The sequence below is a fragment of the Euleptes europaea genome, chromosome 18 (genome assembly GCF_029931775.1).
Source record: "Euleptes europaea isolate rEulEur1 chromosome 18, rEulEur1.hap1, whole genome shotgun sequence".
Classification (NCBI taxonomy): Eukaryota; Metazoa; Chordata; class Lepidosauria; order Squamata; family Sphaerodactylidae; genus Euleptes; species Euleptes europaea.
In genome coordinates this window covers 35,064,562-35,081,036 of record NC_079329.1, presented here as the reverse complement: position 1 = coordinate 35,081,036, position 16,475 = coordinate 35,064,562, and the positions used below count along the sequence as shown (strand labels likewise).

General features: G+C 44.8%; 1 protein-coding gene across 2 annotated transcripts in view; it reads right to left on the bottom strand.

The window, feature by feature from the left end:
• Positions 1 to 12,201, bottom strand: part of CDK12 (cyclin dependent kinase 12) — a 59,958-nt gene extending 47,757 nt beyond the window's left edge. For both annotated transcript variants that reach the window (XM_056863174.1, XM_056863175.1), the window contains exon 1: positions 11,100 to 12,201. In XM_056863174.1, coding sequence (XP_056719152.1) covers positions 11,100 to 12,160 — 1,061 coding nt within the window. In that variant the 5' untranslated portion in view covers positions 12,161 to 12,201. The remainder of the gene's footprint in view (positions 1 to 11,099) is intronic.
• Between the last annotated feature and the right edge of the window lie 4,274 nt (positions 12,202 to 16,475).

The window sequence follows — 16,475 nt, the reverse complement described above, 5'->3', positions numbered from 1 at the left end:
AACGTAAGAAAGGCCATGCTGGATCAGACCAAGGCCCATCAAGTCCAGCAGTTCACACAGAGGCCAACCACATGCCTCTAGGAAGCCCACAAACAAGGTGACTGCAGCAGCATTGTCCTGCCTGTCTTCCAAAGCACCTAATATAATAGGCATGCTCCTCTGATCCTGCAGAGAATAGGTATGCATCAAGACTAATATTCATTTTTACTAGTAGCCATGGATACCCCTCTCTTTCATGAACACGTCCACTCCTCTCTGTCCTGGCTTTACTTTGTCTTCCAGGGCTGCATGCATTACCATACAAACAGCTACCCCTCCAAACTCTACAGCAGTGGTTCCCAAACTTTTCAGGCCACCGCCCCCTTGGTTCCACCAATTCAACCCCAGCGCCCCCTACCCTATCCAACAATAAAGTTGAAGGGGCCCACTTCTAGTGCCCCCCTGCCTCTGAGTGCCCCCCTAGGTAATCCCATGGCCCCCAAGGGGGTGGTACTGCCCACTTTGGGAACCACTGCTCTACAGCTTGGAATTTAGAAAGCATTGCAAAGGGGAGGGGGACAGAACTGGTTTTCTCCTGACCAGACCACCTGCAAGGGCAATTTGAGTTTATCCCTTGAGCATTCACCCAGTGTAAACCCAACGTTCACAAAGCAAAATGGAAACATTTTTACACAGATAATCTGGGGTGTGGTGCCATTACACCACAATAACACAGAGGCTCTGGGGTATTCTTTCCTTCAGTGCCCTGAGGGGTGCCAGGCAGCTGGGAGGAAAACAAGAGTGGTGACACCCTTTGACCAAGCTAGCCTTGCTCTCAAGCTTCTCCCCAGTCTTGCTGGTGCCTCCCATGAGTGCAGAAGACTGAGATGCCCCAGAGGTCTCCCCGTCAGCCCAGTGGCCACTGGGATCCCATGCTGTAAGTGCTGGGGAGCCTGAAGGATGGCTGGCCAGCTCACAAGGGCCATATGAGATGCTGCAGGCACACTGTGGCCATTGCAGGCTTTGACACTTCCAAGCCCTCAGGAAAGGTGCAGCTGAAAATCAATGCAGTGCACCCCAGAATCTCTCACTGCCTCCCCTCATTCTTCCCAGCATCTGGGAGGTGGCCCAGCCAGTGGAGAGAAGATGAGGCTGGAGGGCTCCTTACAGATGTGAAGGGCTCCCAAAAAAATCCCCCAATGGGACTTCTTTCCATTTTTCCAATGGCGAAATTGTGGGGATGATAGTAGCAGTGTGTATGTGTGGGAAATTCTATAAAATACTCTCGTTTGGAATGTCACTCCAGGACAGCTTCCACACCAGAGTGGGTTTCCCCACAGTGGAATGGGTACTGACGTTACTGTGTGTGAAATTGCCCTGGCGACAGAGATTCTAGATGGCAGAGTAATCCATTTTCACTCCATCATTAGCTGTGGCTTCCTTTCATACTTGGCATGCACGAAAGCCCCCACCCCCCGCAATCTGCTATATTCTCCCATGATTCTTAGGATTCTCAGCCCACTCTATTTTAATCTTATTTTGAGAAGCATAGGTAATGCTGCATAGGAATAACACAATAACTTTTAAAAATATTTCTTTTGTTTTTAAAAAAACTCCACATATATGCAGAGGCGCATCCATATGATCCTCTTCCCCCACTCCCCTGTCTAAAAGGGAAGCAATTATTTTCTGTTTTAAATGCTTAAAAAAACTCCAGGAGTATGGATAACACTGCATAGAAATAATGCAGTACCTTGTAAAAACATCTTTAAAAGTTTCCACACCTCCTCTTCCCCCATCTAAAAGGCAGGTGGTTCTCTTGTCTGTTTCTTTAACCTCTAGGAATATGGGTAACACTGCACAGGAACAAGATAGTTTAAAAAAAAAAAGGGAGGCTGAGCTGTGAATGGGTCCCTTCTGTGACGCTAATTCCTGAAACTGCTGCCTAGCTCCTTGTGCTAACATGAGAAACTGCTCCTAAGGATAGCATATGCCCTGCCTGGGAAACTCCAGCTTTTTACATGCTTAAAATAAAGCACTTTTCTGAAGGAAAGAATGAACTAGTCTCCAGTTAAGAGGCCTGGTGATGTGAAAGACCTCTACCTGAGCTCCTGGACAGCTGCTATTCAGAATGAGAAGACAGTGAGTAGACGCGGATGGACTGATGGTCTGATTCAATACAAGGCAGCTTCATGTGTGTGTTCATGTGTCTGTGAACTAAGATGTCAAGTGGAAGTTTGGGGGAAAACCCCCCAAACAAGTCAGGTAGCTGAACGGTGGAAAATCCTTCATGTGAAAGCAGCAGGAATGTGTAATATGAAGATCTGTACCATGTAAGACAATCTACAGCAAGAGAAAGGAATAAGTCTGGCATATACTGTTGATATATGCAGCATATATTATTGTTACATGAGTAATTGTCCACATATGCTATGTGAATAATAATACACCACTGAATGGTTCAATGTTTTCAATGTTATAAAGCTCAACAATATCCAATATGTTGCTAGCCTTATGATGGTAGGAGACTGTTTCTGTTCAAACACCACCTTTTCTTTACTACAAAGTCTGTATTTTCTATTTTTGTCTTTTATTTTTCACTACCTCACAGATGCCAGGAATAAAAGACATGTGCTAAGGTAGCACAGGGTGCAGCAGTTTCCAGTTCACTCTCATTTTAGTATTGGGTGTATTAGCAACTTGAAAACAAATTTTCTAGCTTAATAAATATGCCAAATAGTGCAATGTTTTTCTGCTGAGCTATAAATTATCAATTTTATATTGTTAAAGCAGTAAAAAGAAGTTCAGCCTTGATAAGTAAGCACTGCATATATTTTCACTATAAACAAAAACACACCCCTTTGTCCTCAACCATGGTTTCAGATTTCTTGCAATGTTTACATCTCTAGGCTTCAGTTTGCCACCCATAAGCTACAGTCAATATCAGCGCTACCAAACGCTGGATAAAATAGTACCATGGGCCAGTTCTTGGGGTCAGCTGGCCTCTTTCACCTACATGAATCCTAAACTATAATTCTCAGTAATTATACTCTTACTGAATTCTTCAAACCAAACTAAACATGAAATTAAACCCGCAAATTCAAAGTTTATAAACCAGCTATTTCAGTCCAGTGCTTTCAGAGGCGATCAAAGGTTTAGAATTCTCTCCCCATGAAAAGTTACCCATGCTAGAGCCTTGGTACCCAACAGAATCTTCCCAAAATATCCAACTTCTGGCGTCTGGTAAAATCTGGCTGCTTAGTTACTTAAGGGCAACTTAATGGTTTTGGAGTATGAATCATTCCGGCGCTTTGGGAGACACCTGTTTTGACCTGAAGAAGAATTCATTTATTTGTTTAGCCATAGGCCATTACAAAATATACTTACATATGTACAAAAAGCCAAAAAAGGGATAAAATTGCATCAATATACGTTGCCTGGATAAAAACTATTTCATACAAAATCTCTATTAAAACAAAGATCACACTCATTTGCTTTCCTATACAAATTTTTTCTTAATAGCTTCAAGAGCTCTAATCTTCCTGGCCGCAATAGCAAATTGAGACATTCTGAAGGTGACGTGCGAACCCGAGTCAGAGAGCAAAAAAAAAAACAATTTATCAATTTCAGAACAAAAATTTACTCCCTTCAAAATTCCATCCAAGAATTTGGCTCTAGGCTCACTATACAATGGACATGATAGCACATAATGAAAAATGTCCTCCTGTGATAAAGATCCACAGATACATGTGCAATGTTCCTTTGCAATTTTATTATACCGCCCTGTTACCTGTTTTGACCTGGTGCACTATTTTGCTGTTATCTATGGCAAAAGTAGTAAGTTTTACCATAATTAATTTAATTACTGAACAGCAGCATGGCTTCTGAGATTCAGCTGCAATGTTGGAAAAATCCCGGCTCCTTGGTTCCCTGAATGAACCAGACTTTGGCAATGGTGGTCATGGCAAGTAGGGATCACTTAAGTTAAACTCACCAGGGTCACAATGAGAGCAAGCACAGCAATAAAGGCAGCCCACAAAGCCACCGACAGCCACCAAGAATGTACTTCTGATTTAACTGCATTCCATCTGCTACAGTAGGAAGTGGGAAATGATGCCTTTCCTTGCTGGGAAACTCCCTTACTCCAAGGGTTCCCTGGAAAGTATCCTGGTAACTCACAACCACCACTCAGGACCTCCTGAGAACCTCTGTCAGTAGGTTTGTCCTGCAGATGTCTAGGATCTTAACCTATTGGCAGTCTACCCATTTTGGACCAGAGAAACTATGAAGTACACTTTTTTTATTGAGAAATTTTACATGCTGCCTGGAACATGACTTGGATGGCCCAGCCCAGCCTGATCTCATCAGATCTCAAAAGCTAAGCAAGGTCAGCCCTGGTTAATACTTGGATAGGAGACCACCAAGGAATACCAGAGTCGTTATGCAGAAAAAGGCAATGGCAACTCACCTCTGTTCATTTCTTGCCCGAGCCAGCAATGCCGTGGATTGAACTTGGAAGGGTCCAGATTGGGGAGGGGCACAGGGTACACAGAGAGATGCTGCATGTTTGGTAGTCCATCCTGTACCTGAGACCTTCGGCATGCCAAGCAGATGCTCTGCCACTGAGCCACAGCCCCTCTCAAGCAGATGCTCTACCCCTGAACCATAGCCCCTGCCAAGCAGATGCTCTACCCCTGAGCCACAGGCCCTCTCAAGCAGATGCTCTACACATGAGCCACAGCCCCTCTCAAGCAGATGCTCTACCCATGAGCCACAACCCCTCTCAAGCAGATGCTCTAACTGATCCTCAGCCCCTCTCAAGCAGATGCTCTACTCCTGAGCCACAGCCCTTCTCAAGCAGATGCTCTACTCGAGCCACAGCCCCTCTCAAGCAGATGCTCTAACTCTGATCCTCAGCCCCTCTCAAATAGATGCTCTGCCACTGAGCCACAAACTCTGAAAAGCAGATGCTCTGCCACTGACCCCCAGTTCGGGCACACCAGCCAGGGGATCAAGCGGGGAGGGGCTGTGCAGGGGGCTCTTGGCGGCTGTAAGGGAAGCGTGCATATCAGCCAGCCAGGGGTTCAAGCGGGGAGGGGCCATGCAGGAGGCTCTTGGCCACCGCAAGGGGAGCGCGCGCCAGCCGGGGGTTCAAGCGGGGAGGGGCTGTGCAGGGGGATCTTGGCCACCAAGCGGGAAGCGTGCGTGCCAGCCAGCCGGGGGTTCAAGCGGGGAGGGGCTGTGCAGGGGGCCCTTGGCGGCCGCACAGGAAGCGCGCACCTGCTGGGGGTTGAAGCAGGGAGGGGCTAGGCAGGGGGCCCTCTGCAGGCGTGCCGCGGGCCGGAAAAAATGATCCAGAGGATAAAATGGCCCGAGGTTCCCCACCCCTACTCTAGACTGACCCCACTGAGAAGGCCTTTTTTCAGCACAGTACTACAGCAATGCCCTGACCTGGATGGCCCAGGCTAGCCTGATCTCGTCAGATCTCAGAAGCTAAGCAGGGTCAGCCCTGGTTAGTATTTGGATGGGAGACCACCAAGGAATACCAGGGTTGCTGTGCAGAGGAAGGCACTGGCAAACCACCTCTGTTAGTCTCTTGCCATGAAAACCCCAAAAAAGGGGTCGCCATAAGTCGGCTGCGACTTGACGGCACTTTACACACACACACACTACAGCAATAACAAAATAGCATATAACCAACCTGGTAGCACCTGTGCAGTCTAGCACACGGGGAAGAGAAATATTCCAGAGAAATATATTGTACTAAGTGAACCCAAACCCAAAAAAATTAAAAGGTTTATTATAAAAGAGATTTAAAAAATGGAAAGTATGGTTTGGATTCAAAAGTATGGTTTGGGACAAAAAACATAAAAACACCACAGATATTCAAATGAAAAGCAATATAGTTAAATGAACTAAGCTGAACGTGTTACCTGTGCTGCAGCTGGTTCCTCAGAGCCTGTGCAGAGTTCCTTGTGGTAACAGGAAGTCAAAGGAGTCCTTAACCCCTACCCAACTTCCTGTGGACCCAGTTTCCACTGCAGGCTGAAAACTGAAGACAAGGGCGAATCCCAAATGTCCAGATATTTATGCTAAATGGAGTTGGACCAAAGCCATCTTTCTTTCTAAGAATGACAAGTGGATTTCTCCAATCCCATGCAAATCCCCATCTCTGATGTCAGAGGCGACTTTTACCAATCAGAGCCATCTATAATATAGTCCCACCTCCATCAAGCACCTGGAAATGGCTCTGAACTTCCATGACAAATAGACGGTCTGGTCTAAACCTTGATCATCCTTTGTCCAAAAGGGATTAAGTCTGCCAGTAGGGTCCAACGTGGGAAGGAACTGAATACCTCATTGTATTGGAATTTAGGGTTGCAGAAGCTCAAGCTGGCACTCTTGAGCCTTAGCAAGTTTTAGGATTTGTCACATCATCCAATGTAATGTACAGATCTGAGTACCATTTCAGGTCAGTGACTCCACTATTTACAGATCGAACTCTCAATAAGTAACTTCAACAGCATGCCTGCCATTATAGCTAGTTTAAACAGTCTTCACTGGCCTCCCAGATGGGAAACACAAACTAGTTTCTTGGGAGTACTGGGTCATAATTTACAGCTGTTGATCTGAAAGAACAAGAGGAGACCTTCCTCCAGAGAAAAAGACGGTAGCCAAAGGCAGTTCACTCTCTTCCTTGACGGGCATAACTTAAAAGTGCCATCCGTTGTACAATCAATACCTGTGACAATTATTTCATCTTACCCAAAGAGCCTCCAAGGATGTTTCTTCAGACTAGTTCAAGAAAGCCTAAATTGGAGGTGTACATAGCCACTTGCCCACGATAAATAAAAATCATCTCTAGGTGACCAGGAAGGGAAACCTCACACCATGAAAGACTGTTTTTTTAATTCCTTTGAGATTGTCTGCAAGTTGCTCCAGAAGTCTCAAAATCCTGTGCTCTTCGACACTGCCTTTCAGCTATCTTGTCTGACCATTACTAGTATCCTCCCTTCCCATTTAACAGCATTTCACAGAAATTCACATATGGCCAAGGTGGAGCAATAAGTATTTTCTAGGGCATCTTGCCGTCCAGGTGAGGCGATATCTTGCCACAGTGAACCTCAATACAACCCCATGAAGACCCAGAATGCCCCTAAAAATATACTCCAGAATCCTACATAATGTGCACGAGTTGCACAGGTGACTGATCAATGTGGAAAGTATAGCTTCACTCCACTGACCAACAGCCCCATTCTCAAGTGACATAAAACAGTCCACCAAGCTTTACCCCCACCAAGGATTAGACAGCAGTACCTAAGAAAAATAAGGTTTTTAAGCTCTAGGTAGGCAAGTAATAACTCAATACTGGCTCCTTCCAGTTGTGAAGAATTTATATTTACCCTGCTGATGATGGCAGTTATAGCAATACAAAAACAGATCACAAGCTGGGGCAAATTATTTTTACTCTTAACCCCTAAGCTAGCAAGAAAAGGGAAGTTTAATAATGTAAATGTTTATTAAGCAAGATAAGGGTTTCTTATGCACTGAATGGATGAGAAAAGGATGATTCAAGAGACAAGAAAGCAATGAGTTATTTGCAAAGCCAATCAGGTGACCGAGAGTGTGCTAAAAATGATCAGAAATGGGATCCACCCTCATTCCTCACTCAGACACATAGTTCCTTGTTTTTTGTTGCCTCCACTTGTCCTATCGATCTTTATTGAAGCAAGTTGTCTTGAGATACGATTATATTTGACTTCACCAAAAAATCCAACCCCAGAGCTCTCTGGTATGCGCGACGGTGACTCAGCCAAGCAGTCACCTCTTCAGGATAGCTTCCAAAAAGTACATCAGGTACCTAGAGACGATAGCAATCCACTCATGTTAACGATTCCCTTCTCAATAAACACAGAGATGTTGTGTGCCAACTTCTGGCATCAATGATTCCACAAGCAGGAAGTAGCAGCTCCTTTACAACTGCAGCTGAACTAACTTGTCCTACGATGAGAGCATTAAATACTGGACTCAAGCTGCAACACAGCAAACATGAGCTTGCTACCAGAATATGCTTTGTGCTTGAAAGGACTGTTGGATCATGCAAACAAGCTGCCTCAGGAAGTTCTGGCATCTCCTCCCTGGGAAGTTTGGAAAGTTGGATGAGCACCTAATAATGGCAATTTAAATCACCCTATCTCTACCCCCCTTCCCCCGCCCTTTCAAATACATGCACTAAAACCTAAGCCTTTTGGAGAATAGTGTCTAGAAATATACTGGAAATATTAAAGTAGGCACTTGCTTTAAAAAGCAAGTCTTTTTACTAGATTACATTCAACAATACAATGCTTATCAAGAAATGGTACTAACTTTACTAACTGACGAACACAGTTTTGGCAAATTCCTTGAAATCTTAGTCTTTCCCAAGTAAAGAAGAATAGTTACTAGAAGAGTAATGATGAAAAATTGTAGCATTTCAATAAAAGTCAGATATTGGGATATATGTTGGCAAGCATTACTACATGACATAGGAAAATCTGATACATTAATAAGTTTTTCTAAAGCTAGACATATTTATAAGAAAAAAATCTATTCATATTAGAAGTTTATTATTTGTATATATATATTTTTTTTTTCTGGGGGAGGAAGGTACCCTACTACTACTCCTGACATTCCCCATTCAAACCCTCCCTTAATAATGGAACAAAGTACATGGCCTCGGGCAAGCTGTCATCCTCTCAGCCACAGCTCCCTCCCATGCCCCACTATACAATACAGGGGTAATCACAACAGGCTTGTGTACAGAGCTGTTGTAAGCAGTGGAATATGTATGCAAAGCGCTTTTAATGTTCAAAAAGCATTGCACAGACACTGCATATTAACCTTGTACAACACCCATTCCACACTAACATAATGAAAAGAGAATGCAGGGCAGACATTCAGGCAGAGGGAAGCTTGACTCAGTTCACCTGGGCCAGGAGCAAGTGGAGTCCTCACTCCATAATAAGCCCTGGGCTTCCTCCTATCAGCGAATAGCTGCCAGCTGTTCATACAGAAGCACACCACACCAGAGACCAACACTTATTGGCTTCATTTATACCCTGACTTTCTCTCCAACGGGGAGCCAAGTAGCTTACATTGCTTGCCTCACCTCCATTTTATCCTCACAAACACCCTGCTAGGTGAGGCTAAGAGCATCTGACTGGCTCAAGGTCACCTAGCAAGCTTCCATGGCAGTGGTGATTTGAACCTGGATCCCCCAGATCCTAGTCCGACACTCTAACTACACCACCACACTAACTCCTTTCTCTTTGAAAGGCAACTCCCAAAATTTGTGAAGAGATGTTTTTGGTTACTCCCCCCCCCCCCAAAAAAAAACAGGAGTAAGGCAGGAGGAGAAGTAGTCTTCACCTCCTCAGTGCCTGAACTCTTGGTTAACTTTTGGAGAACATGGGCAGGTTTTGAAAAGCAGACCTAACGTATCTAGTATGCTGCTCTTTCTCCAAAGACCTCAGAGTAGTATATGTGGCTCTCTCTTCCCCATTATATTCTCACAATCACCCAGAAAAGCAGACCGGGGTGAGACAGTATGATCAGTCACCCAGTAAGCTTCATAGTAAAGTGGGGATTCAAACCTGGACTCCCAGATATTATTCCCACTCTCTATCCACAAGACCACAGCGGCCTTACGCCTGCTTCATCTGTGCAATATCTTTCCTACCGTTTCTTGCTCCCTTCAAATCAATGGACATTTTGCAAAACTAATAGCTATTTGAAAAGTATTATTGTCACTAAGAATGCTTTATGCCAGTTATTTCATTCATTCTTCTAACAGCCCTGGGAGGAAAGTCATTAATATTTCCATGGTACAGAAGGGAGAATCAAGGGTGAGAGATGATAACTCGTCCAAGCTACCCAGAGAGTTCACAGCTGAACTCTGACAATATACAGCGCAAACAAGGGACAAGTATGTTTGGTCCATACTGACAAAATCCTAGTAGCTAGAAAGAGCACAGACAATTCACAATCAAACTCCCAAGTTCACACATTCAAAGTGCCAGCAGCTACAGCATGGAACTACCCATGGACAATTACTTCTTCAGCTGCCAGGTTAGCACCACAATTATATGTGTGGCAACCAGTATTTGCAGTTCTACATATCCGGGGTATCATGCAATTTCAGCAGCTTCCAAATGGCCGAGAAAGTGCAAACTCATCCCATGCAAGACAAACATAGCAAGGATGAGACTGGACAACCTTCAAGGTCTCATTCAGCTTAAAACATGTATAGCAAAAGGTACTTATTGCTCTGAAAGTCAATTTAAACAGATTCTGTGATGCCTGGATTCTCTTAGACTACAACAGCTTTAGTGAAAGGGTGTTTTTGTTAAAGTTACTGGTCTGCTCTGCCTAGCTGAGAGTGTATTCCCAGGACACATTTCCAAACACAACCTGAGATCCAAGTTGCATACAACAGCAGCAGACTGCAATTTCATAATACACTGGCAAACTTCATTTTGTCTTGAGTAGCCTTCTCTAGTTTGACAAAGTGGCAATCCAAAGAGGAACTAATTTTTTACTGAAATGTACTAACCACATTACATGGACAGACCAGAGAATTAGACACCCTGAACGCCACTGTAATAAGATACTTCAGTGCTTACAGTGTTCTTAAGCCATAGTCACTTTCAGGCACTTTTTTGGAATTCTAAACCTTGCCTACTGTAATCAACATTAAACTGGTTTCAACAAAAAGTCCTAGCCATCAGACCCACTCTGCAATCTCTTACTTCTGCACTGTAACAAGCAACGATACGTATCACAACACAGGATATTTTGCACTTTCAAAATTTGGGCCCAAATTATAGTTCAATCACTGTCTCATTTGTTGACTGGTAGCTAGCTGCCTTTCCAAATTAATTTTCCATAGCAATTACCCAATCCACAGGATTGCTGTAAGATGAGCTACAAAAGTTATATGCGCCAAATTACTCACATTACAAATTTTTTAAAAAAGCATTTTTGACCCTAAAAGTAATACTGACTTAAGGATATCAGGACTTTGAGCCACATCAGACCCAGAGAAGTCCAACTTTGTTTAATCAACTGTAAAAGCCACACACCTGGACACAGGACTCCGGCTCAGCGACCGCTTGGAGATAAAAGGACTACTGGAACGCCTTCGATTGAATGGACTGGGGGACCGTCCACTGTATGATCCACTTCCCCTCTCATAGCTGGATGATCGTCTCCGGCTGTACGGGCTAACAGATCGTTGGCGCCTCCCATAAGGGCTAGGAGAGCGTACATTAGACTGATACGCAGCAGGTTCCTTGTATGGTGGGCTAACTGATGGCCTCCGTGAGGACCCGCTGGGGCTCTTCTTGTAAGAATCATAGTTACTAGATGTGTGCGAACGTGGTGGACTTAGGTCATAGTCTTGGGTGTAGGATGCACCTGAAGCGCTGTCATCTTGCTTTGGACTGTCTGACCATTTGCGGTGGGGGCTCCTGGATTTCCGCTTTGGACTATCGGCCGATTTGTAGCTCTTAGGGGCATCCCTTTTCCGGTGGCCTTTGCTGCGGTCTTTGTGCCCAGATTTCACTTCCCGCTCTTTCCTGGACTTCTCCTTATGCAATTTGGCTGAGCGGGACTCCTTGCTACTGCTCTTGGATGACTTTGAGGAGTGGTCATCGTTCTCTTCATGGAGTCTTTTGGAGGTCCCTGATACTCTATCCTTAGTGGAACTCAGCTTGCCCGAAAACTCTTGGTTCCTCTCTGGCCTCTTTTCCTTGTCCACCTGCTTGCTTTTCATCAGCTCACGGACACGCTTGTGCTGGTGATGGCGATGCCTGTGTAACCGGTCACTCCTCTCCGATGCCCCTTTCTTCTCATCGTTCTCCCGATGTTCCAGCTTGACAACTGCTTCATCCGAGAAGGTATCGGAATCAGAACTGATGTCATCGTACTCCACAAGCGGTTTGATCATGCTGCCCAGAGATGCGGCTGCTTCGTGGGAACCCAAGGGCGAGTCTTTGGAATGCCTGGACTTGTGCCTTTTGTGCTTGGAGAGCCGGTTCCTCTCTTTGCTGTTGGAGCTCCCACCACTCGCCACTGCATCCTGATGCAAGGACCCACCTCCCCCTGCATCCTTCTTGCCCCCATGTCTCTCTGGGTTTGGCATTCCTTCTCCACTGTGCTTGGAAAGAGGGGGCAAGCCTCCAAACCCCCCCCCCAAAAAAAACACTAGCCCTTCTTACTCCCTTCCACAGCCAAGGGGCTCCTCTCCCTTTCTCTAACTTTCCCTCCTACATTCAACCCACCTTTGTCACTCCTACAAGTGAGGGAAATGTGGCCGATATGCAAAGGCTTGGGCCTGTAACAAAGGATAGAATATTAGAAGGAAAAACGTTTCGTCTATTGGGTCCGCTGTCTCAGAGACAGGACTCCCCTAAACCGTTTGGATTGGGGAAAGGTAGCTCTAACTAGATCAGCCCTCGCTCTCAAGGCATCAGGGTGGAAAGGCTGGGCTGTTAAGAGCCTGAGCAAGCACCTATCCCTTCCCTTATCCTCTAACTTCAGAACAGGAGCACCCCAGTGCAGGGGAGGTCAAGGGTCCTTCTCCCTCCCCAGAGACCCCCCCCTTCGGGCCGATAAGTAGGGCTTCTCCAAGCACCACCGCCTTTCGTTTTTGAGCCCCTAGGACGAAGAGGCCCCTTGCCCACTCACAGTACAGATAGCTGCGTTTCTTCGACAACGCCCACCTTCCTTGGGGGTCCTGAGGAAGGAGAGGCGGCCCCTCCCCCAGCCCGGTTCCTTAGGAAGCCCCACAGGGGCCCCTCGGCCTGGGCCGACGCGCTCCTACCCGGGGAGCCCTCTCGCCCTCCCTAGCCTAAGAACGAGGCAAACCCCCGACCCCACCCCACCCCACCCCCCTAGGGCGGGTTCCCCATCTTTCTACCCTTCCTCCTCCCCACAGCAAAAGGGCGCCGCTTCTGAGCCGGGGGGGGGGGAGGGGAGGGACGGGAGTGGGGGGGGGAGGTAGGAAAGTGAGGGAAGAAGGTTAGCCACCAAGTATCGCGAGAGTACGAAGGAGCCGCCACCGCCGTGGCTGCCGTTGTCTTGGTCCGTCCTCGCGCCGCGGACGCCCCGGCTTCCTTTACGACCACTCGCGGGGGGGGGAGGGGGGATTACTAACCCCCCCGGAACTCCGCTCTCTGTCCCTTGCTCGCACTACCTGCTCCTGCGCCTCCAAATACCGCGAGAGCGCGCACGTGCGCGTTCTTTTCTCGCTCTTCCTCACGCGCAGCCGCACAAGCGAGACTCGGCATCGCAAAGTCTCGCGGGGTTGAAAGTCGATTCGAAGGGGGGGCAAGAGGGGGGGTTATTCCTTTCCCTTCCCCCCGAGATTTTTTCCCCTTTACGAGTAATCTCGCGAGAAGTGTGTGTTTGTGTGTGCGGATCCGCGAGAACTAAATTAAGGTCCGCGAAACGAAGTTATAAACCCATAATAAATTAATATTTTCAATTAAAAGTTCTCTGTTATAAATATATATATATTCAAATATTATTCTAAGTTTAATGTTTAGCTATTTTCAATTAAAAGTTCTCTATTATAAATATATATATATTCAAATATTATTCTAAGTTTAATGTTTAGCTATTTTCAATTAAAAGTTCTCTATTATAAATATATATATATTCGAATATTATTCTAAGTTTAATGTTTAGCTATTTTCAATTAAAAGTTCTCTATTATAAATATATATATATATATATATATTCAAATATTATTCTAAGTTTAATGTTTAGCTATTTTCAATTAAAAGTTCTCTATTATAAATATATATATATATATTCAAATATTCTAAGTTTAATGTTTAGCTATTTTCAATTAAAAGTTCTCTATTATAAATATATATATTCAAATATTCTAAGTTTAATGTTTAGCTATTTTCAATTAAAAGTTCTCTATTATAAATATATATATATATTCAAATATTATTCTAAGTTTAATGTTTAACTGGCAGTTATGATTAAAGTTTATTTTCAAATTTTCGGAATTTTTATTTCCAACTTTGGGGTCCCTGCACAAGTCCTAGTGGTCCCTGGTCAAAAAAAGGTTGGGAACCAAACGGATTTATTCCCCCCCATTGGCAAGCCGTCGAACAGTTTTTAATTGAGAGGGGATAGGATAACCATCTTCAAGTACTTGAAGGGCTGTCATATGGAGGAGGGTGCCGAGTTGTTTTCTGTTGCCCCAGAAGGTCGGACCAGAACCAGTGGGTTGAAATTAAATCACAAGAGTTTCCGTCTAGACCGGTTGGTTCCCAAACTTTTCGGGCCAACACCCGCTTGGTTCCAGAAACTCAACCCCAGCACCCCTATCCTATAAAAAGCATTATTCAAAACGGGTTTGCATGACTCACTAAAGATAACAACAATAAAATTTCAAAACAGTAACAATTAATTGCACATCTATTCAAAATCAAATTAAAACTGTTTAGTTAAATTTATTCAAAAAATTGATGAACTTGATCCAGTGGTACCAGCTCTTCAAAGTCTGGGGGAAAAAATTCTGATAGTTTCCACCAAATCGCTATCCTGGTGCCATAGTTTGATCTATTTTAAATTAGTGAACAACACAGTCGAAGGGGCCCACCTCTAGCGCCCCCTTGCTGCCCTCTTGCCTCTTAGTGCCCCCCTAGGTAATCCCACCCCCCCAGGGGGTGGTACTGCCACTTTGGGAACCACTGGACATCAGGAAGAATTTTCTAACGATTAGAGCGGTTCCTCAGTGGAACAGGTTTCCTCGGGAGGGGGTAAGCTCTCCTTCCCTGGAGGTTTTAAGCAGAGGCTAGATGGCCATCTGTCAGCAATGTTGACTCTATGACCTTAGGTAGATGATGAGGGGGGCATCTTGGCCATCTTCTGGGCATGGAGTGGGGGTCACGGGGTGTGTCGGGGGAGGTAGTTGTGAATTTCCTGCATTGTGCAGAGTAGTTGGACTAGGTGACTCTGGTGGTCCCTTCCAATTCTATGATTCTAATTTTTTGAGGAGAAAAAAATTATTACAGGTTTTTTAAAGGGGGAGACTATGAACTAGCCGGGAAGTTGTCACAATGAAAAAAGGCAGGGAACTCCTGCTTAGCTGCTTCTTCGCTGGTTGTTAATCAAGCAGAGGGCTTCTTCAACAAAACTTTTCCAAAAAGTTCGATTTTCGATTTTCAGTTCATAGCAGGTTTATGATAGTATGAGGTGCTGAGGAAGCGGGGATGGGGCCTGTTTTACAGAACAAGAATCCAGTGTGGTACTGAATAGACTGATTTTTTTAATTTAAAAAAAGCTATTTAGAGTCTCATTTTCTCCTTAATGGCAACCCAAAGTGGCTTACAATATCCCTCTCTCTTGCTCCTTTTCATCCTGGCAACAATAGCCAGTGGCACAGGTTAAATTGAGGGTTAGGGAGATAGGGTTGCCAACTCCAGGTCGGGGAATTCCTGTAGATTTAGGGCTGGAGTTTGAGGAGAAGCCTTGGCAGGGTATAATGCATCCATTTTCTCCAGGGTAACTGATCTCTGTAGACTGGAGATCAGCAGAAATTACGGGGGATCCCCAGGTCCCACCTGGAGGCTGGCATCCCTAGTTTATTTGCACTCTGCAATTTATTCTATTGGGTACATTGATGAAGCAATTCAAAAAACACCAACTTAGCTTGGCATTTATGAACTGTGGTAAACATGTTAATTGAAATTAAAAGGCACAAACTCAAGTCCCCTGGAAAGGAGGAATGACCACAGTTACGCCATTGTAAGACCACTGATTTCAATGGATATACCCCCCACCCCTTACTTGTGGAGTTCCCACAACAAAGTGGGGATTGGAAACTGGGTCTCCCAGGTTCTAGTCAACCACAGTAATCACAGCACCACACCTACCCTACTAATAAAATCTATGCCGACATAAGCTTTTGTGGAATGTTCTTAGTCTCTTTTATTTTGCTGCTGCCAACTAACAGAGCTGCCTATCTGGAACTAATTCTAAAAATGGAAAGTGAAAACTTACTTATTGCCCAGCAGCATACTTTATGGTTGTAATTATTTATCTGTTTATTTATTTACTTTACTTATATTTCACCACTCTCCCCAATAAGGACCCAAAGCAGATTACACATTTCTCTCCTTTTTATCCTCATAACAACCCTGTGAAGTAGGTTTGTCTGAGTGTGTGTTGCTGGCTCACGGTCCTCCAGAAAAATTATATCTAGTCCCACTCTAAGCAGAATTAGTCTTAACCTAATGAAATTAGGGTGCAATTCCTTAGGGAGAGTTATGCTAATTAGGGTGTAACTCTATACACAACATTTCAAAAGAAATTCTAGAAGAGGAGCTGGTTGTGTGTGAAGTACCGTCAAGGAGCATTGGAATAAGGAGCCAGTGTGGTGTAGTTAAGAGCAGCAGACTCTAATCTGGTGAACCGGGTTGGTTTCCCCACTCCTC